Genomic DNA, 25,129 nt, shown 5'->3' on the forward strand with positions numbered 1-25,129 from the left:
AAACTCTGCCTCATCCGCTATACTCTCCAGACCTCTCATCAATCGACTACCACTTTTTCAAGCATCTGTACTCTAACCACTTGTGTAAGGACCCGTGGCGCAGTGGTTAGAGTACTGGGTAAAATCAATTGTAAAAGTGATATTCTCCTGAAAGTTGAAGGTTCAATTTTCAGTGTGGGCGACCGAAAAATACATTTGCGAATTACTTAGGACCTCTATCCAGTCATGGCTGACGGAACAAGAGTTCGCTACACCCGTGAAGTAAATAAAGGGTTCCTCTCGAAATTCCGTCCAAATTCCCGAATTCGACAGAAACATTCCCGAGTTTGACAACATACACCTGAAGAAGGTCGGAGGTTATATCGACCGAAACGTTGTGAAAATCACACTTAAGATGAGAACGGTAGTCCGATGAATAATATTAAAAGAAACGCATTATGTTCATCATTCACGTCAAAGAAAAATAAACACCTGGATTAGACAGCAAACTCGAGTACAGGACACTATCATCACAATTGCTAAACATACAACAGGTGTGAATCTCAGCGACAGCATTCGGCCTGTGACCACACGAAAGACCAAACAGATGGACTAAAAACCGATGGAGAGACGATTAGACAGCCAACTTGGTCTGACATGGTCACACCTATCTAAGGACAAAACAAAGTGCAATGAAACCAGGGAGGGTTCTTCTTTCGAGTGATAAACCCTAATGATGATGATGATGATGATGATGCGTTAATCAATTTTAATCTGATGGCGCTAACGTAAAATATTCAACATTTCTCACTTTTTAATTAAATTATTCCAAAATCAAAAAGAAAGTCATATTCGTTATATTAATTCGAAGAATGTTTATCTGACAATTATTTTTATCATATAAATAAAGAAAATAATGTCAGTGCAAGTAATCATAGTTTAAAAGGAATTAAAAGTCTAAAATTATAAATGAATAATTTAAGACGAGACATAATCGTTTTATTTATTTAAAGAAATTTCAGCTGACAATGACAATAATTTCTACGTGAAAAAGAATAAGACAAATAAAAATAAACATCATTTATTTAGGATGTAGTCTTATTACTAATCGCGCACTATCAGCATGATGTAAAAAGTTATGTGCCATTTACTCAGGGTTCAATTGTGCTTTTTTAATATTGTTTTTTAACAGAAAACGAAAAGTATTTTTTTAAGGAATAAGGGGCATCTCACATTACATTCAAACAAAATGCACTTATTATTATAGCGATTATCGTGCTGGTCGGATTGAGCCACTACCTACTGAACGCGAACTTAATCTCGGACCATCGAAGTCCAGTTTCGTCGATCTTGGGCCAAATCGCAGAATATGACCAACCACCCCCGATTCCATCGCCTGAGACAAACTAATTGTAAGCCAGGTAGTACTGCCAAGTTTTCTCTAATTATCGTCACCTAGGACTTCAACTGCCCATTGGCACGTTTGCGTCAGCCAGAAAGAGAGAGAGAGAGAGAGAGAGAGAGAGAGAGAGAGAGAGAGAGAGAGAGAGAGAGAAAGAAAAGAGTCTTGCGACTTAGCTCCCCTTCTACTTGCTGAGCTGCATGTTACAACAGACGGAGAGGTTATCGATAAGGAACAGGGGCAGAGAGGGACTGGAACGTGATATCTTCTCCAGAATATTGTACATCCGATAAAAATAAATAATCTTTTGTCGTTATATATATATATATATATATATATATATATATATATATATATATATATATATATATATATATATATATATATATATATATACATACATATATATATATATATATATACGATTAAATATTATTACGTGCATAAAAGACATATCTATGGACATGCATGTTTATAACTTGAAGCCGTAGTAAACACATGGGTGGGATTGAACTCATAGCCAAAGCAGTCTTCTACTGTACAAATAAGCCACGATGAATCACCACTTGATTGCACGATTTTTTTTTATCGTTTTTAAATTTAAGATTTTTCTGCCTTTTTTTAGCGATATTTACAACTTCAAAGGGCTATTATTTTTTATTTATTTCTGATATATATATATGTATATGTATATATGTATATATATATATATATATATATATATATATATATATATATATATATATATATATATATGACAAGATATTCTAGTAAAAATATAATATATTTATAACTGAAAATATTTCAGCACTGCAGAATTGATTATATAATGTTATAAATTGAATTAAAAAAATTCTTAATGCTGTAGCCTAGAGTTCACGTCAATTAAAAATAGCTTCAAACTGGGAAGGAAAAACAAACTTCGCTTCAATGAATGAGTCTAAAACTAGCTTAAATATCTTCTTTTTAGCATCTGTAAACGTAAAATATATATCTTATAGTATATCTAATCGTAATTATTGTTGTTCCTAGGTGATACAACATAACATTTAGTCTATATACCTTGCGTTTTTCTCAATCAGCGTCAGGAGCTCATTAATCTCCATCTCTCTGGTTTATCAAATCGAGAATTCGGCCAAAATTTTAAGTGTGATGAGAAAACGGTACGAATGACTACGCAAAAGCTCAAAAACACCGGTAGTCTTCGTAATGGCTCTTAATCTGGTCGTCCTAGAGTTACTTCTTACAGGAGGAAAAACAGTGCTATCAAGATCCGCAGCCTCAGAAACAGATTTGAAACGGGTCACTAAATCCAACAACAGTGCAATCCTTACAAAAAGTGCTCTCTATCTATAGTAAAAAAACGGATTGAAGGGGTTTAATTTGCGAGGCTGTGTTCCAAGACGCCATTTGGACTCTGTCAGATGCAATGAAGATCATGACTCTTCATATTGGTCGAAAATTATTTTTAGCGACGAAATCAAGTTAATAGGCAAGGCAGTGTTGGTAGGCACTGTGTTCGTCGAAGGAAGGACAAAGAATTTAATCCTAGGCGCATAGTTAATTCAACCAAGTACATTAATATGTTGACTGAGCATTTTCTACCCTACTTTCCCCACAATTTCGATGATAATCCCTATCTTCACGCAGAATAATGCTCTCATTCACACAGCTATCAATAACAAGAGCTTCGTTGAAGAACATGATATTCCGTGTTTGGATCAGCCCGAACAATCTCCAGACCTCAATCCTATCGAAAGCGTATGGCATTACATCAAGCCATAGCTACGCAATGATAAAATTTCAAATCTGTAAGAACTTTAGACAAAATTAAAAAGAAGTAAGATGCCCTTTCACCGGAGTATTTCTGCAGACTAATTCAAGAGAATGCCTTAAAATTTGCAGGCTGTCAAATTGCAGAAGGACTATACTACTAAATAAAAACTAGTTCATTGTGTTCCTGTTGTATTTGTGTTGCATTAATATTCTAAAGTTACATTTAAATAGCAAATTTCCATTGTGCGGAGTAGCTTTCTTTCTTCTTGATTTGAAGTTATTTTTTTGAATTGACATGAACACTAGGATACTTCAATTAAAAGTCAAATATGAACAGGTAAAATTATATAGGAATAAAAGGCGAATTAAATGATGTATGGGTCGTTTATATTCAATTTATCTTAAATTTGCGGTATTTTAAAGAATTACATGTGCGGACATTTCTTTTGGCGTCACTGTATATATATAATTATCCTTAGATATTAGAATCAATGTTTATGTATTTGGTGACTTTAATGATTTGTATAGTAATCGGCTTAGTTCCTCTAGCTATACAGACACAGCTGGTAACATCACACATATCTTTTCTATATTCCATTCCCTGGCACAGACAGTCACGTTCCCGACCCGTCTCTCTGATCGACAGAATCATCCAGCTTCACTTCTAGACTTATTTCTGTCATCAGTTTCCGAGTATTTTTTAACAAATGCCGGTCGTATAATTTCGACGCCAAGCTGAGGAGTCATTGCTCAAAACGACAAGGTACTTTAAGAATTCAGACTGGGAAGCTATGAGGAATCACATCAAAAATGACCCATGGAGTATCTTTTCTCTCCTTGCAGAACTCTACAACTGAAGCTACAGAATGGTTCAAAACAACATCTGAATCGCATGTTCTCGCACGGAAGTTCTATAGCAACTACCATCTCTCCCCAATGGTTTACTTCTACTTGCGCAGCTGCCAGAATGTATACTTTAGACTTATCCCTCATAAGTTCAGTGCAAATAGTCAAAGGTACATAGAAGTTAAAAAAAGCTGTAAGTGTGAAATAGCCGCAGCCAAGTAAAGACATACGGAAATCACCGGAAAACACATTGAGTCGCAGAAATCAGGTTTTTGAGAAATTTATTTAGTAGTCACTAATAGACAATCAACAATTCTCCACTATCCAACAAACTTTAAGTAGTCTGAACACTAACAGGAAAAAGCTAACCTACTTGTCCGACGATTTGTTTTCAACTTCACTTCCTCCAAGATTTTCTGTTGTGTGCAAAAAACACACTCATTGATCTGAACACCAATCCTTCCAATGTTCATTTGTGATATCATAAAAAGCCTAGACATTTCAAAGGCTCTACGTTTGCCCACGTCCTCTCATAACTCTTCAACATATGCCTTACCGAATATTGATTTTCTGATTGCTGGGAAAATGCTTATGTGATTTTGCAATAGTTGTTGAGTTTTCAATAATTATTGCGAAAAAAATGGCCCAATAAATTATCGCTCAGTTATCTCTCTTCTGTTTGCAAAAATCTTTGTACAATTTATCAATCAAGCACTAGACCACCATCTCATGGATGATAAATTTCTTTCTGGTCGCCAGTATGAATTTCGACAGGCCAGTCCTACGACAGATAACCTTAATGTAATCTCTGAAGGTATTTATCACGCATTGGATAAGGAAGGAGAGGCAAAATAAGTAGCTTTAGATATATGTAGGTATTATCATGAAAATTGAATCATAAGTTAATACTGGACAAATATTTAAAATTAAACCCTTCTTAAATAAAAGAAAAAAATGGAGGTGTTCCTCGATTGTCGTACATTAAATGGACGTGATATAAATGTGCGTGTGACACAAGGGTCGATCCTTTGACCTTTATTATTTCTTATATTGATAAACGAGGGAAAACGAATGAACACATAAACATTGCTGAAACCTTCGAAAAAATAACCAACCATTGATAGCCATGGATAGCGAGACACTAACTGAAAGCTTATTTGTTAAAACACCTCGCCTTAACATTCACAGGGAACATAAATTTAAACAAATTTATCGATGGCATTACCAAGATTGCTTTACCAAGTTATTGGGTGAATTTTCAACATTCAACAAAACGCATGTAAGTTTAATTATATAACAAATAAAATGTTTGTGATATAAATGTATCTTTGGTTTGGTATGTTTATTACCGATATATGTATATATTTATATATGTACATGCACTATTAATAACATATGAAAAACATAAATATTTCTAAAATTAGTTAGTAATAAATTTATTTCTGTATTCTGCTAATTCTCTTACATATCTGAGGAAAGTTGATAAAATGAGGACAACTTGGGAATTTCTCTTTCTCGTGTTTAAGACATAGACGTATCCATTCGTAGATGTTTTCTATTTTATTACTATGCAGTTTTCTATAACCATTTCAGAGAGAGGAAAATAGAGATAGAGAGAGGTAGTCAGATAAAGGAAAAGCGAAGGAGAGAGAGAGATGAGGTATTCGAACATTACTCAATACAACTTAATTCTCTGCGAAGATATTATCGTAGAAGTTTTATTGCTCATCATAATATTCTTAACGAACTTTTGTTCACATTTGCTTTTGTATCTTTCTTCAATTTTAAGTTTTGAACACTTTAATCGCAGAATTGCAGAATCTTTATGGAGCGTTTGCTTTATTGCCCAATTTTTCTCTTACAACTTTTTAATCTTTCTCAGTGGAGAATGCGAATATCACCGGAAAAATCCAAACAAATTTTGATATCAAGCACATATTCCACTCCTAATGAGAATATGGAGTATATCCTATAGAACTAGGCAACGCCCACATTATTGCTGGTTGTGTACACACGCAGTGGATTCTCGAAAAATTCTAAAACAAAGATACATTCCAAGTTAGAACCAAACCGCAGAAAGAATGTGCAAACATTCTTGATACTGACCGATATCTGAATAATTTCAATCAGAATGTTTTGGTCTTTGTTTTTGACTGAGAAATTTTCAATATAAACAAATACCAAACCAGTGTAAAAAAGAGAACGAAGAGAGAGAGAGTGAGAGAGAGTGAGTGAGAGAGAAGGAGAGTGAGGGAGAGAGAGAGAGAGAGAGAGAGAGAGAGAGAGAGAGAGAGAGATGGAGAGAGGTCTGACCCGTTGCATTGAAATAAAACAAAGTTTTGCATAAACAATTTGTTAGCTTATTTTTGTAAAAGCCAGTTGATAAACGACATGTATGTCCACACGCGCTTTTACAATCGGGGAAAAATCATATTGACTAAACAATCGTCCAAAAACTGCAGCAACAACGCAACAGTAGTTTTTAGTTTGGCAATCCTTATGGATGTTCAGAGTGGAATTTACATGACGATCTCGTGTCAATACATAATCACTTCAATTATTGATTTCAAATATGTTAATGTTCATTCAAATTAAACTAATGAAACTAATAGAAATCTTAGGAGGTTGCTAATTGGAAGATAGAATTGGATATCGTTCGTCTGAATCACCATGGAATGTGGCTGTATTTTAGCAAACTGCTACCTTCATCCCTATGAGAAGAAAGCATTGACTCTCAAAGAGATTTTTAAAGTCAAAATAATATGATCAGGTTTCGTTGATTTTTTCTGATCGGCGCTCGGCATATTCCGGCCGTTTACGCCAGATTCCGGTCGTGCTCGAGCGAGTACTTACGAAAATCTAGTGTGTTAGGTTCAGCAGTACCCGTGTAGCAATGTTAGAACCAGGTATGTAAGAATAGGAGTATCATGATAAATTTCTACATAGAATTAACAATTAAGTAGAGTAGTTTTTCACAGTAAACGGATGTAGCTAATTGGAATATATATATATATATATATATATATATATATATATATATATATATATATATATATATATATATATATATATATTTCGTCTGAACCACCAGGAGATGCGGCTGGTTTTTTGAATAACTGCTGCTTTTCATGCCAATGAAAAGGAACAAAATTGACCCCCAAAGAGATTTTAAAGCACAATTCTATGTGTGGATGTCTCCTGTTTAATAATATTCGTTAAATCAGTTATTGAGAAGCGACACGCGACAAAGGGAAAACGACACGGAAGCCTTGACTGCCACATCATCATCTAAAACGATAAGTGAATACCAGCTATGAAATAAGGACTAAAAAAAAAGGCATCGTGTGGATCGGGAACAACTTCATAATGTACTCTAAACAGTTCAAGCATAACCCATGGACAAAGATACACTTAAAATACAAAGACTTGTATAAGTTTCAGTGATTGATAAACAAGAACAAATATCATTTATAAATATTATAAAAATATTGTATTTAACCCTTTATGACCTAAATTGTGCTGTAGATGATTAATAAATATTTATTGTTAATTTTATGCATTTAAGACTTTTTCACCATAACGATCTTTCATTATGAAATTCAATAGTTAAACTATCACTGAAAATTTATGCATTTCATAAACTTAGCTTCCATAGCAATAGTACTTGAAAAAAGTGTGTTAATGACCACATTCTGAGACAGATGGCGGCATACTGAATGTAAGCAATGGGCAGTTGCAATCTGGAGGTATCTGCCATCTACCAGGATAATGAACTAATACGCACAAAGCGTGGTTGAATCAATTTCCATTTTATGTATGCCGTTATATTCATTTATTTACGACTGAACGAATTAGTTCAACCAGGTCATAAAATGGTTAAACTCAACGTTGAACGAGAAACGGAGTGTTTGGACGCATCTACAGATAAACATCAGATACAATAATGTTGAAAATTCATATTTTGATTATTATTGAAACTTACCAGTTCCACCCGTCCAAAGCCTCCAACTCCCAACGTGGCGATCACTTCCATGTATTCCAGTCGAATGTCATCAAAGTCTTTGTCAGGTTTCTCTTTCGATGGTGATTCAATTTCGTGTGTTTCGTGCGTTTCCTGGGTCGAACTGCCTTGACCTCCACTCGACCTGTGTTAGAATAATTATATTAGAAAGAACAAAAATACAAAGAGAAATGGACACACTCTCAGTATATATTAGAAAAATAGAAGAATTATCAATCGCGAACTAATAACACACACGCACGCGCGCACACACACCTATATATTTGAACAGCATATTAACGTTGATACGGCGGTTCTCATCAGATCACCAAAGTTAAGCAACGCTGAGCCTGGCTAGTACCAGATGCGTGACTATTTGGGAATTCTAGTCGCTGTATGTGTTCTCTGCTTATCTCGTCATTGTTTTCAGTCGTCATGAACCTCCATTGATACTGGTATTTAACAATGTCGATCGAGGAGAATTATGGTTGGAGATCTCGCAACTCTTGCCACCCTTACAGTGGATATTCATAGTCTGTCAAGACTGAAGGAAGCTACCATATATATATATATATATATATATATGTATATATATATATGAAATTTATTTATGCAAACATTGATGGCTACATATGTGCATACATGTTTCTGTAATCACCCGCGTTGGGGGATTACGTCTTCAGGCCAAGAATTATCGTCGAGAACCTTTGGAAAAGGAAACTACCATATATATATATATATATATATATATATGTATATATATATATATATATATATATATATATATATTCTCAATTAAATTTTACTTTAAAAAAGTGTCTTCAAAAAGTGTGACTATCTTTTACTTTAAATCCCGCTCGAAACTGGAGCACTACACACTTGAAACCACCGGACTAACACGTAAATTCTCGTCTCTTCGCCATAACACCAAAATGAAAAAAACGAAATTCACGAACCGGACTTTCGACCCTGATGAGGCTATGTATACGCGAAATATAGGACTCACACACACAAAAAAGCAATAAACAATGGTTCTATCATTGTGTTCGACACTTCAAAGTTTTCAAAAAAATTCTCCATTAAATTTTATATATATATATATATATATACATATATATATATATATATATATATATATATATATATATATATTAAAGGTATTCAGGAGTAATAACTCATGAATTTAACGAGGTCATTAAGAGTGCTAAATAAAAGAAGAACAAAATATATTTTTATCAATATAAATCCATTTAGAAAGTCGCAACACTGGATATTAAAATGTTTCGGACAGATTCTCTCTTATAACTACAAGTTCTCGTCAGGCGACTTAAAAATTTGAGGATTGGTTTCTTCTGTGGAAAGCAACGGTTTTTAAGTCGCCCTACGATGACTTGCAGTTTAAACCGATTATCTGTCCTATACATCAACATGTCTAGTAGCGCGACCTTTTGCATTTGTTTATCACAAAAATAATTCGATCAGCTAAAACTGGTTCTATCTAAACAATAATTCAAATAAAAGGAATAATAAAAATAAACAATAATGTTAATAAAAATGAAAAATAAATAGTAAAAAGATAGAAACTTTCCCGAGGAAATTATTGTTTTTGCATTATTTAAAAATAAATATTCTGTTTACAATTTATGAAAAACAATCTGGATTGAAAATATTTTTGTTTGTTTTTAAATATTTTATTATTATTGGAATCAATTGATTTGTCAGTCATTTCTATATTAATACCATAACGTGTGTGTTCTTTTGTGTGCCACGCTTACATCCGGGTCGTTTAATTGTTATGTACTTCCATTTCTTGTCATAAATAATTTTTTCCAAGAATTGTTGATACGTTTTGATTTCGGTTTGGATTATAACTGATGGTATTCCAGTAATCTATTTCTTTTATAAACAAGTTTATCAAGAATTACTCATAAGTTTTGATTTCGGTTTCGATTATGACTGATGACAGAAATCAAGTTATATATATATATATATATATATATATATATATATATATATAAGTTTTTATTTCGGTTTTGGTTCAAGCTGATGTAGCCAAGTCATATGTACATATATTTCATTTTGAAATCGCAATTTTATAATATATAAAAATTGATAAAAAATTAACTCTATAATAATACACACGAAACCTGCAAGAATTACAATATCATATTTAAGCGTACTTTACGACCGGACTTTGCCGGGCGTTCGTGCTAGCTTAGATAAATACTTTTGAAGTTTTAACAAAAAAGCTACAATAATATCAGAGCATCTCCATTTACACTGAACATCTACAGAATGACAACATCAATATATCACAAATGAATATCCTCTGTGGAATTTTCACAGATCTCGTTAGTTTGAACATGATTGTCATGTTTTTATTTTAATTTTTCGAAGATTATATTGAATATTTATATTTGAACTCAATTCTATTAATTTCAGATTAAACTGGCTATTTACGTACATTACTCACTGAATAGCCTATTCGACTGGACTGTTATTTTACTATGAATGTTAAACTGTATTATTTTGAGGATTTATTTTGAGATGCATGTCCTAACAACTTCTTTAATTGATTACTGATATTAAAATGTTGTTCAAAGATGTATTGAATTGCTAAAATTATATGATTATGCGAACATTTAATTTCATTGACTATTTATATCAAAATTAGTAACCGAACAGATGAGTTCATCGTTTAGTTTTTTCATAATGTGTATTCGAACATATGATTTGATTGGTTATTTATTCTACAATATGCATCCGTACAGATTATTTCATTGGCTATTATTCTACGATTAGCAACCAAATAGCATTGGCTATTTATTTTACCATAAGTAAATGAAGACGCGCTTTCATTAGTTATTAATTAATCCAGCGAATATATTTATTTATTTGCGGACTTTATCCTCATCTTATTAGGTATTGTTTCACGGCGTTTCGCATAATTATTTTTCTGACCTTCGTCAAGCGTTAACTGCGACGAGACAGGAAAACCGAGTCTCTTAACTGCATTCTTTATTAATTACTGCCTTACATAGTTGTTGTCTTACCACGTTTTCACCAACTAATCCTCTGGCCGGCTTTGGGTAAGATTGAAACAGCTATATTTAGACAATGCTCACCTGGAACTATAGCGATTCAAAGCCTCTATTCACTGCGAAGGGTGATTATTGGATTTTTGGTCTTATAAGGCCAGGTTTTCCATTCTTATCTGGTCTCCTATACTCGTATACTGCAGTATAATTCCCTATATCTGTCCTATCAGCGTATTGAATTGACTATTTTAAAATAAATGCGAAACCACTCACAACTATGACTATTTATATCAACATAATTTTGCTGACATTTGATTGGCTGTTCATCTTTACTGACAATTTATTTCGTTGACTATTTGTTTCACAATGATGATCCAAAGCAGCTGTCCTAATCGACTATTAATTTAATCATCATTAATGTCAGCGTCTTTCGTTATTGGCGATTAATCATAACATAATTTCCCAACGATTGACTTTATCGAAAAACTAGCAGGCCGCCCAGCGTTCCCCGGTCATAAAATACGCATAAATATTATATTTTAATTCATACGGAAACTGAGACATAAATGTTAGTATTATGCTATTTATTAACAGTTTACTTCTTGTAACTAAAAAAAAAATACCCGAGTTGATATCGCAACCAAAACCTAAAGACTTATCAAGTACGATAACAGCTAGACCATCGTGACACGTTGCTTTAAAATTACTTATTCTTCACATAAGTAATCTGTAATGTGAACTATTCACGCATACGCATTTATGAAACGGTTAGAAAGTAGATAAAATTGTATGACTCCCAAGTACCAATTTTTGATGTTTGACCTCTTAAGAGTTCTTTTTTCTTGATGAAAACGGATTAAGAAATATTCCACATGTCTGAATATCCCACATACCAAATTACAAGTCTAAAGATTCGTTGAGTGCATAGGTTGAGAAGTGTCCTCACACAGATTTTCACTTTTATAGATATATAGATTTATGAATATTTTAAAAGGATTGTCATAATATATCTCACCATTTACTATTTATTGTGGTATGATTGTGATAATAACCCGAATCAATTCCTATTTCCTTTAACGCAATTAGCATTAACTATTTTTCCTTTAAAATGATGGTCATAGAAACTACCTTGAACGACTACTTATTTCCATATGAAGTCCATTTACACAGAAAAATTCGAAACAATATTTTTTTAAATTTTATACCAACCTGTGTGCACCTCTGGCTTCGTCCCCGTAATCCTTTTCTTTTAATTCGTTTAAATCTCCAATCAATTGATTAAACGAACTGAAAAATAAAAATATTAAAAAGTAAATATTCAATTCCAATCACTCTTATGAATTTTTAAAAACATTTTTCTTGACTACCGTCGATATTTTATTGTTTAACATCAATATTATTTCAATAAAAATACAAACTAACAACATTGTTCGGCGTGTGTGAATATGTCCTTGAAGTTATCCTTTTCCAATCAGAATTTGTCATATCATATTTCGATTTTCCTCTTATTCTCATTTTTTCTTATATTGCTTATACTATATGTGATTATTCTCGTCATAGTCATTTACCGGGTGCCTTAAATAAGTTTCCAAACTTTTTTTCATATGGGTACTTCTTTATTTCCTTACGTCTAGATTGTGTTTTTGAAATTCACCAGTTGTGAAAACCAGGCCTTACTAGGGTGTATTCCAATTCCTGCTTTAGCTGTTCATTTGAACCTGAAATCATAAAAATTGATCATCCGTTTCAAAAGATATAAGAAATAAGGTAATGAATTTTCAAGAATCAACAACAATTTTATATGTCTCTAGAAAAAAGTCTGGAAACTTATTGGAGACGCATCGTACATGACATTATATTAAACATAACATAACATAACATTATATTAAACGGAATTTCATTCAAGTTTATTTTGCTTAATCGTTCATGTTTTTTGTAAAAAAAGTCATAATGTCTCTAAAAGACACTCTTTATATTACAGTGCAGATATTATCTCCGATTCAGCAAGTCTTCCGCCATCAACGAACCAACGCTGGTTAAAAAACTACATTAAAATCAAATTGACTTTTCATCCACATCATGGTTCAGTATCCACTAAAACCTTTGCAAATATCTTCTTTACTAACCATATGTTTTTTGTATATATGTGTGATATTTACAGACGGATCAGAGATGGAGACGCATTTTCGCATGTATTTCTTCATCCCATTATCTCTATTATATTTCTCTGATATTACGACATATTGCAATAATATTTTTCGATGTAAATGCTGACTGAGAGTTTATACTTTAAAAATGAGCAAGGAGACAATAGTATTTTAAATATCAATGTAAATTATCGAATTAAAAAAATCAACATAATGTTTTGCAATTATTTCGCGCAGAAATAAACACCCATAAATAACGTAACTATCACGATAACGCAAATTATCAAGAGATTTCCATATAATTTACGGGGAATATCCCCAAGCAAAAGAAAAAAACAACAAAAAAAACAAAACCCAAAAAACAAAACAAAATAACTAAAATCTATTTTATGAATACGCCATAGAACGGCATTACTGGATCTGTTCGTAGACAGTCAGTCATTTTCTATATCCAATATAGAAGTACGAAAAATAAGACCAACAACAAAACTTACGCAAACCAAAAAAGCCACAGTCTCTTTGATTACTGTATGGATCTAATATCAATCAAGGTGCCGTTGTAGCCACATTTTAGAGACACTATCATTAGCCTTTTTGTAATTATATTGTGAACACTATTAAATTCCTTTTGGTAATCGACCCAATATATACCTAGATTTGTTTGCCTCTTCTTACAGTATTCCTAAATTGTCTTATTAATCAACAACTTTTTTTGGTACCTAAACACTACATCCGACATCCTGTTGATTATTTTCCAAATATCGCAAGTGTAATGTCATCGTTTGACTGTAATTAGTAATAAGAACGACAAAAGTCAGGATACGATGTGAACACAGCTATGTTGGCTATATTATTTTTTTATTATTATTCTTACCAGTAATCAAGTGAGCGGAAGTACTTATATTAATCTTTATTTAGCGATGGTGCATCTAAGGAAAATTACTCATATGAAAGGTGTTGAGACTGTCTTTATCAAGGCCAGTGAAACGATGGATTTGTACTTACTAGAGTTTTGTGTATCACTTGTTTGGTATATAAAGGTTATATCACCTGTTAACAGCCACGTTGATGGTGCCTCTTAATCTATCAACAATCTTGCGAAGCAACTGTTATAATGACTATGAAGTGCTGTTAGTTGCTTAAACCAGAAATTTTCTTTATACGATGTAAGATATCTCGGCAAGCTATCGTGCAAACATTGAACACAGTCTTTTTGTAAAATATCTTTTCCAAAAATAAAGAAAATGCATAGGTCTGTGTGAGACTCCTGTGTGTTCTGTGTAAAGAACAGATGTCAAAATTTGATTAAATGTAATTTAAATCGAACGAAAGTTTTCGCTCCATTAAATATGACTTGGATGCTTTTAGCGGATTATCAATTATTATGCATTATTCAAGAAGCGATAAAAAAGGGAGAAAAACTGAGATTTTCTTTCCCTCAGAAAAAAGCATTTTAAAATAGTTGCAGCAAATTGCAAATGCCGAAACGCGCTGAAAATGACAGTTGGCAAGGGCATCTGTAAAATAAATGCACTTCTTTTACATTATAATTCATAAAACCACCTCGCTTTCCGAGTTATTACTTTTCCTTAGACATATACACATGCGTGCATGTTCCACTCGTTGTTTATCTCAATATATATATATATATATATATATATATATATATATATATATATATATATATATATATATGTGTGTGTGTGTGTGTGTGTGTGTGTATGTGTGTTGTGGCGTAACTAACCCGTATTACCTACTTATAGACTATTCCACACTCTACAAATATCGGAAGACCAAGCCGTAATGTGGAAGTCGTTATCTTGTGAACCAGCCTAGGTCGTTCGTCGGTTAGACGAACTACCCATCTTTTTGTATATTTTGTAATACATGTTGTTATCTTATTCAAACGTTCTGTTTTTTTTTAAATCCCAAAACAGGGCTATTACAATATGTCTGAATAAAGCCCGATTATTGACTGATGAAAAAATTAATATGCGGTCAGAATAACAATTCTTCTGAATGGTATCATGTGAGTATATAAACACTAGAAAACACGAATGCCATGCATTGTATCCTGAATATTACCTACAGGATAAAACTAAAAAAATATTGTGTAGCTTCATTGTCGTATTTTTATAACTTTCTACCACATAACATCTACATAGTGTCTACTAAATGCAATAATAAAAAAAAGTTGGCGCGATAAATTGTAATTATGCATGGCTATACCCTAAGTAATGGCTCTGTCTAAAACATTTCTGTAAATATGTGATCAAATAATGTTTGTATTAATTAAAAATATATAACAAATATATATCCTCCAAACTTCTAGCCTTGGAGAGAGGAGTAGACCTTGCTGGTATGGTTTCAAATGATCTGAAATAACAACAAGGGGAGACTTGATTCCAGATATTTCTCATATGTTATATCTCCAATTTTCTGGAAATAGGGTACGATTATGAATATCTCTAGTAACAAATAATCCTTATTTTTATTGCATTTTAACCACAAACAAGGCACGGTACTACGTTGAGAAGGGGGCTACTATCTGGGACGTAATTGCAATGGTCACTATGAAGGGAGTTGAACAGCAAGATGTCTGTTTACAGCACACTTACACTTCTGAATGTCAGTACAGTCAGGGAAGCAGGAACCCGAAAGATAATTCAAAAGTCTCGCAGTTCTGGGGAAGAAACTATTATAATAGAAGGTTTTCTGGCATCTGGAGATCTATGTTGTGTAGGGGAAGGGCTTTGAAGCTTGTCGAGTTTTGTTGGGGGTATTTACGTCAAGGGGGTGCATGGGCCTGTAGTTCGTCGGAGCATATACCATTACAATACTTGTATAACAGGCAGAGAGATGCAACATTTCGTCAGTGGGAGACGGGACCTATTAGGTTGGCGACTCTCTTCTGAACCCTATCAGGGAATGAGAGACTAGTATCAGATATACAAAGTTAAATGTGACAACCATACTCCATAGATAGACGAACAGTGGCCTTGTAGAGGTACAAGATAATTTCAGCTGTAAGTAACTTTCTAGCACAGTAGAGAGAGCCCACCTTCTTTGCAGCAGCCGGGGCATGCCCTCGATGTATCTGTTCCAGCTCATGTTCCATATGAACGTAAAGTCAAGGAGTTTGAACGAAGTACTTTCAGGTAATGTATCATTAGCTACAGCTATTCGTGGTTGAGAAAGGGGTCTTCTAATATTTGTAAGATTAATCTCTTGTTATGTGCGTAATACAATTATATTTTCAAACGATATATCTTTAACAAAGCAAAGCTTATCAAGATAAAAAAGCTAAACACTATTAAGAGGAGCAAACAAATATATTATTTCTTTATTCAATTTTCCTTTCTTATCTTATTATTTGCCATTGTTTAATGCTCCCAATTATTTCATAGTGATATTTTTTATTATCCCCAACATATACTACCTTTCCGACTTACTCTTATATATTGTACATACTTCTAATATTTCTTAATTATTTTTTATCATATTATTCTATGACGTCATTCTTATTTAATATCTAAATGTTATTAAGCCAGTTTATTTCTATATTTGCATTTTGTATAATTCTGGCGCTTTTTCTATTCTAAATTTAGTTTCAAAATGCTTAAAGAAGTCTTTTTTGTTATTTCCCCTTTTACCTTTCCTTTTCTTTGATGATATAACAAAGTTATGCATAACTCTTACTCCTCACTCACACACACACACACACACACACACACACACACACACACACACACACACACACACACACACACACACACACACACACATATATATAAGTGAGGGAAAAAGAAGAAAGAAGGCGATGACAGCAAAAGACACCCGAACAAGATAATTATGCAGGTGTCTCCGATATATTCAGTCCTCATAATTATAAAATCGTATTAGAATAGTGTGAATCATTGCTTGAACACCTTGTAAATTCCGATCTTGTTGTCATTCCACCATTGAATTTGCCATTCGGTGCACATAATCTGTCAATTGCTCTAGCGACGCTATAGTTCATGTTCGTTCAAATTGATTGCTAAATAGGCAACATTATGTATGCGTCAAAGGTACATTTGCTATTGATGGTGCCAGTCGAAAATCTCAATATAAAGAATGTGAACGACTTTACTGGAATTGTAAGAGATTGATAAGAATGGTAAACGTTGCATCTAATCGTAGCTCAGCAGGAATTAATTAAAAAAAATTGTTAAGTGATAATAGATAGTAGTCGCTAAAGAAATATAAACATATAGAATAGAAAAATAAGTGCATTGTCACAAATAAACATTTATCATGTAAAATGAATTATAGAAAAATGGGGTAAATGCATAACAACTGTATGTCATCCCATTTAAGAAACTTGTCATATAATGATTAGATCACTCTGACTGACGTTAAAACATTTAGTGAAATAAATGTTTAAAATTCAACAGCATTTCTCGCGGTTGGCAGTAGCCGAATGAATATGGTCCTTGCTAATGAAGCCAGAGATGACAAGAGACAAATAATGGCCGATACTCTTTGAGAACACCAAGAAACTTCCGGTTTTCTAACGACATTGACTGGCGGTTGATGAACTAGAACTTGATATATATATATATATATATATATATATAATTATGTAATTATATAGTATTCAATACTTACTTGCGGTCCACCGTCAAACACTCGACACCTTGTCCCAAGGCAATTACATTTGCTGTGCGTCTATCCTCGCTGAAAGAGAAAATGAAAGATATGCAAAATCTGTAACATGCATTTATGAAATGCCAACTTATGAAAAAGAATTAGAAAATATTTTACTGCTCAGAACATGCCAATTTTAATGCAATGCCATATGATAAATTTGCCAATAAAAACACCGCACGTCATTGTTCCATTGGTATGTCGAAGATAAAACACGCAAACACACATAAGAACGTAAATAGCAGATATGTAAACATAAAAAATATATTTGCAATATTATCTGTGTATGAGACCGTTATGAAAAAAATGGTTTATTGGAGAAATGCGAAAAAATATAAATATGTTTGATTCATCAATTTCTTCAACATGAAAAACTATTAATCTCACTCATATATGTTTGGAACTATGATGATAACGTATATTTATTAATAACGCAACATAATTAATAATGTGGAAATCCACATTTGAATCATTGACGCCAACATAATAAAAATATTTTAAAATCCCCAATTGAGTTTCTTTTATAATTAAAGCAAAAATAACACTAAAAACACTTTCGAAAGAATATTATTACAGCGTGAAATTAACCATTTAAATTTCACGTTCGATCATATTGTAACTGAGCGCGTACGAGCGCGTGTGGAGATATCAGCAGCAGCGAAGGATTTTAGCAGCAGCAGCCGTTTGAGCATGTATGCAAATTAGCAAGTGCGTACGGGTTTGCGTGACAAGAAAAAGAAGGAAAAAGCGCACCATGTGGTCGAGAGACGCTAAGTGCGCGTTTGAAAGATTGACGTGTTCAGTCGAAGGCGAGAAATGGGCGGCTATCGCCAGTGTAATGTCGAGAAGAAGAAAAGTGCTCGAAGGACGAGATGGATGTGTAGCCCCGTGGTGGCGGCGAGAGATTTTAAAGCTGGTGTCGAGACAGCGGAGTTTTGTTAATCTCATGGTAGGCGGAATGAACAGTAAAAAGAAACAAGAAGCATTATTTGGAAAGTAATGATAATAAATGTCTTTTGCTGAAATAGAAAGAAAAGTCGAGTCGTATTTATTTTTGTTTGTTTGTTCCTTTGCGACGGTACCAGACAGTGTAGGGTTCCGAGAGACGTTTGAAATGTAAAAAAAAAAAAAACACACGATTCGAGCGTAACGCTCACGATACAATACATTATCATCACACCTATTTTTAAAAATGGGATCCCCCGATGTCCGAAAATACAATGTAAAAAATAATAAAATAAATCATCTCATGCGCTGTTATGTCGAACGTGATAATAGAATTAAAACACACTTTTAGCAGCTTCCGGCAAGGATCAAAGTGTCGTATCAGCTTATTTCAAATTGATACAATAATATCATAAGATCTGCGTTCGCAGTGAACGTCTATAGAATTTAAATACGACACAATTTTCTACCTGGTTTTAGAGGTAATCCCAAATATATATATATATATATATATATATATATATATATATATATATATATATATATATATATATATATATATATATATTAAGTTATAAAATATATATGGCGATTAAGCTACACTGAATATTCCGTGTTTCATCCACTCTAGGACTCTTCAGGCTTATGCGCGAATTTTGTGGTTGTCTGTCGTTTTTATATACGCACCTTCTTAATGTAGCTTAATGAAGCTTAATAGCCATATATATATTATAACTTACTAACTAGCTCTACCTACGTATTGAGCACTTTTGAAGTAAATGCTTAAAGTTTACGCATAAATTTATACTTTCGTATATTAATTTATGTGAATAAATGAAGTAGTTATATATATATATATATATAATATATTAAAATACTTATGTATGTAAAAATCAGAACAAAGATGGTTAAATAATCTCATAGATTCTACATTTGAATGGAATCTATAGATTTTAAATATTTAAGCGAATCAGATAAACAATAATAATGTGACATGTAAACATAAATACACAAAAGCGCTTTTTTTTGTAACATATTGGATTAAAAAAGTATATGTTCAGTCAAAAAGTGTAAAAAAATGTAAAACAGGATATTCAATTCCATTGGTTAAATGTTATCATTTGATTAGATTTTGTTTCATAAATAAACATTTTAATATTTCCTCGAGCATTATTCTCTTTTGAACATATATGTTTTCGATTCGTTGTGTTTATTATAAATGTTATCTCTATGACACTACCATTTTTAGTGTTATGAGTTGATTGATGAAATGAATCAGATCTTTAATTAATTCGTCTAGGTAAAATGAACTAATTTAATTGTGAAAATAATTAATTTTCAAATTAATGCATTATTTGAGTTGGAGTAGCTAACAGTTTGTGAAAATCAGTGAAAACGAAGAAAAGAAAAGAAAAGGTCACCAAATACATTGAAATAAAACAGAATTGTTAAAAGAAAAAAACATCATTAAGATTTTTAATAAAATGAAAACAACAAAAGTGACAATCTTTTGCCAGCAGAGTTGACCTGCTAACCTTCTGCCAAAAGCAAAATAATTGTAAGACGATATACGAAGTTATCAGAAGTAAAACAAAATCATTTCGATTTAAATAAAAATGAAAAAATAACAAAAGTGTCAACCTTTGGCCAAAAAGTAAAACAACTGTAAAAAGGCGAGTGGAGTTGTCAGAAGCAAAACAAAATCATTTTAGATCTTAATTAAATGAAAATAAAAAAGTGTTCAACTTTTGTCAAACGGAGTTGACCTGCTAACCTTTTGCCAAAAGTGAAATAATTAAAAAAAAGTTCGCGGAGTTGTCAGAAAAGAAACAAAAATGACCTCCCTGACAAAATTGCCTCTGAGATGGGTATATATGCTGATGACACCACACTCTATAACAGACACGACAGGAAAACAAATGAACACATATCTAAAGAAATGGCGGAAACACTAGAGGATGACCTCCAATCTGTAGTGGAATGGGGACAAAAATGGATGGTCACGTTCAATGCCGCCAAGACTAAACTAGTTTCCTTCAATAATTACAAGAAACCTTCTCTACCACCAATAGCAATCACCAACGACTCTTTATCTGAGAGTACATCTTTCAAACTCCTTGGCCTAACGTTCACAGGAAACATGAGTTGGAACAATTACATTGAAAGCATTGCCAGGGCCGCTACGAAGAAGGTAGGTTCTCTCTACCGTGCTAGAAAACCACTAACACTCGAAAGTATCCTGTACCTCTATAAGGCCACCATTCGCCCATGTATGGAGTATTGCTGTAATATTTTGGCTGGTGCATCTGCTACCAGTCTCTCGCTCCTAGACAAAGTTCAAAAGAGAGTCGTCAATCTGATAGGCCCTGAACTGGCATCTAAGCTTCAGCCTCTGTCCCATCGACGAAATGTAGCATCCCTCTGCCTGTTCTACAAATATTTTAATGGTAAATGCTCTGACGAACTGCAAGCACTTGTGCCCCTACGACGTAAACACCCTCGAACCGGACAGGCAGCTAAATCCCACCCTTACACAGTAGAGATCCCTAGATGTAAAAGATCTTCCATCCCATGTCCCTGCTTCCCCAACTGTACTAACGTGCAGATGTTCAAGTGTTACGTGACATACATCTTGCTGCCCAACTCCCTACATAGTACTCCAGTAGTTGTTGCCCCTGATAGTAGCCCTCTACACCAAAGTTGTAATGTGCCTTGTTTGGGGTGAAAATGTAAAAAAAAAAATCATTTTAGATTTTAATATAAATGAAAACAGAACATTGACAGGTGAACTGGGTCAACCTGATCGAGGCATAAAGTGCAAAGTTTGACACAAGACCTCGGGAGCGGTCAAAGAAATTGCAGCCCAAATTATTAATTACGGCAGTAGCCATTGGCTGCTCTAGAATGACCAACCATATACGAGTCCGGTGGAGAGGCGTTTCCTCTTGTGTACGAGGCGTTAAACCATTAATGGACAGTCATGATTGGTTGACCAACCAGAAAGCGCACCTGCAAAAAATTCGGGTCCGTAAAAAGAGAATTGAGAAATCGAGTTTGTTCCTTTCCCGTTGACCGAGAACCAAGCTCCTTGCCGACAACTCCGACGCCGCCATATCTGGCATTTTTGACTATTAAACACTTTCCACCAGTCAACCATATTCTTCCCGTATATCTGGTATTCAACTTTATTTTTTTAACCAAGTTTTGTTTTTACACATATTATTGTAACACCAACGTGTTTCAATAAATATGGTTATTGTCGATCGGCGGTTTTCTACTTTTCCTTTGTTTGGTAACCCCCAACTACAATAACTGAACACTTTTCTAGGCCGCATCACCTCAAGCCTTTTTTTGTAAAACTATTCTGACACAACGTGGAGCATGAAGGAAGGTTTCAGTGGCCACAATCCTATGTGGTAGTCACGAAACCCCGACTATTCCAGTATCGTGACAAAGATAGGATCATATCGCCAGTACCTATGAAAACGCTAGTTATTTTCATCTAAAAGCCATATTTTAGAAACTCCATGCAGCAGGGAAATACTTGTTTATATCTTGTATTCCTTGGTTTTAAAAAATCCATTTTGTATATGTTAATTTTCATAATTATATTCCCCTTACATACGCACCAGGAGGCCGCCTGGAATTGCTCGGGCGTAAAATATACATAAATATGGTATTTTAGTTAATGCAGATTTTGTATTTCTTATTATATTACATTAGACCCAATATATAGTAATGGTTAAAAAAAATGACCCGTGCGCCACCACCGAGAATCGAAACAAAAACGCTTATCTTACGATTTATTTTTTCCTTTAACGTTAATGCCTGAGGTGTGAAGACATGTTCGCTGCAAGGCTAAAAATTAAAACATGAATACATAGCTATTACGTTACGCATATATATTCGTAATAGAATCGTTCGACCATCATCTGGCAAATTTCATTATTTAATTTTTACATTGCGCATCCATTTTCCCCGGCTTAAAACCAAATATAAAGTTTCGCATGGGTTCGAATACCCTATATATAAAGTTTCATGTCTGTAAACAAAAAATCTCTAGAAGTTTGGTAGATAAAAGTTTTTAAACGAATATATTTTCGCATACATAAATATATTACAATAAAAAAATGTTTTAAATGAAAATTTCAAAAATTTTTAATGCTGCAATGTTTTAAGATATAGATTTATTATATTTTTTACTAGAATGTCTTGTCCTTTTCTTTCCAGTTTTAAAAAAAACTAGTCGCTTACTTTTCCATGTTTAAGCGTAACCATATTATTTTTCATGCTTGCATTTTTCTATTGTAATCCATGATTTTCCAGGCTTCCAATAAATTCACTTGTTGTTTGTTAAATTTCAAATATTTTTTGCCCCTATAAACAAATATGTATTAACAATGAACGGCACTCGTCTGCTTTCAATAAAATCCCCCAATTATCTCCCTTTCATGATTTCATTCTCTCTGTATCACTTGTTACTTCTCTGTTCGAGACGGCAGTGAATTAGTAGCAACAGTAGTCGCTGAAGCGACGAGCTAGCTATAAAAAACACCCATAAAAAGGCGTTGCTTACATCCTTACATATTTTTACAATTTTGAACACCAGAAAATTCATCATAACTTTTGTTTAACTGAACAAAAATTGAACATTTTTTCACAATATATCTGAGAAGGTCATCTATAAACTGTAATGATTGTTTGAAATTTGGTCGAAAAATAAGTGAGCGCTGAAGCTTGAAAGCAGTTCTAAATGACTAAAACCGCCACTTAACCATATATTCAAACACGGTAGTGTTTGAATGATATAGAAAGAGGTTTATGTTTATTATAACCTTTTTACGTAAATATTACGCAAGTATACATCATGTAGAATATCTGCATTAATATAATTACACATAATAGTAAACTAAAGATGATCTTCCATAAGAAAACCGAAAAATCTAATAGAAAATTAATTAAAATGAATGTTTAAAAGAATATGCAAATTAGCTAGATCTTTTGCAGACGAATGCAATTCCACAATCCATATATAACAAAGATGTATTTTCCTTCTACATAAATAGAAAAAAGGGGTTTTATATGAATATCACTACACAAAGACCCAAATTTATAGGAGTACACGCATATATATATATTTATATATATTAAATTGTAATTCAATGAATTTCAAAAAACTCTCATTGAAATGAAATGAATTGGTTGAGTTTCATATCAAAGAATTTTTATTATTCTAAGCAAGACAAAGAATGTTTTAGAAAGTTTATCTCCTTAACCTATAGGGTTTCGATGTCTACCATCTCATCAGAGGAGTGAAAATATTAGCAAATAGTTATAAAGGTATGCACCCTATTTGCTAAAGTCAGTTTGTAAACCAACAATCTCACGTTTACATAACCACTGATTGTTAAATAAAAACTATTCCGAAGTATATTTATATATATATATATATATATATATATATATATATATATATATATATATATATGCTTTTGTGCCATATAAAAGCACATCCCAGGTTTGCTTTAGCTGTTTAGTTAATGGCGTCATTTATAGTGAAAAACCATTAAGAGCTTTAGTAAATAGATGTATATATACAGTAGTTTTCTAATTCTGAACGTGTCCCCTTTAAAGGAATAATCATACTTAAAATAATGCACACGGCAAGCGAGATATATAAATTAAAATTTTGACTTCTATTTATTTCCTGAAAATACGAGATGCCTTCAATAAGTTTCCAGGAAAGTTTTGTAAGAACTCTTTTATTGATAGTTCACACATGAAATTCTAGTCCCCTTCTGTAAGATTCTATGGAAATCTTCTTGTGTAAGCTTGTCACTAACACTCGTTGCAACCTCTTTCATCACTTAATAAATTGTTTCATAACGAAAAGGCTTAATGCTTTCCTTGAGATTAGAGAATAACCAAAAAATTACAGGGAGCAAGTTTTGAACTATAGGGAGGGTGGGGAATAGTCCTAATACCTATCTTAGTCAAAAACAGTCTTTGACAAGAATGGAATTGTGGAGTGGTGCACTCGTTCAAATCTTCCATATCTTCAGTTCCTTGTGAATGATTGCGGGTACAATTCCCACGCTGATATCAGTCTGTTCTCTAATTGTCACTATAGACACACGGCGGTTCTTATCCATGAAATTCTTTATTTGTTTAATTAACTCTGGTGTTCTGACCTCCTTACTCCTTCCACGCCTCTCATTATTCCTCATAGACTCCCTGCTTTCCTTAAATCTACTATGCCACTCCAAAACTTATGCTCGATTCATGCAAGATAGTCCCAAAGCAGTCT

The 25,129-nt window shown here is 33.2% G+C and overlaps 1 protein-coding gene across 1 annotated transcript in view; it reads right to left on the reverse strand.

Moving 5' to 3' along the window:
- The window catches only part of LOC145292845 (cGMP-dependent protein kinase 1-like), a 736,944-nt gene that overhangs the window by 41,776 nt on the left and 670,039 nt on the right, over positions 1–25,129 (reverse strand). Inside the window, exons 8-10 of the mRNA XM_080138892.1 lie at positions 17,839–17,907; positions 12,251–12,328; positions 7,986–8,148 (exon numbers count right to left, since the gene is read on the reverse strand). Coding sequence (XP_079995018.1) covers positions 7,986–8,148; positions 12,251–12,328; positions 17,839–17,907 — 310 coding nt within the window. The remainder of the gene's footprint in view (positions 1–7,985; positions 8,149–12,250; positions 12,329–17,838; positions 17,908–25,129) is intronic.

Source organism: Euprymna scolopes, chromosome 14 (genome assembly GCF_053919585.1).
Source record: "Euprymna scolopes isolate OS-2025 chromosome 14, ASM5391958v1, whole genome shotgun sequence".
NCBI lineage: Eukaryota > Metazoa > Mollusca > Cephalopoda > Sepiida > Sepiolidae > Euprymna > Euprymna scolopes.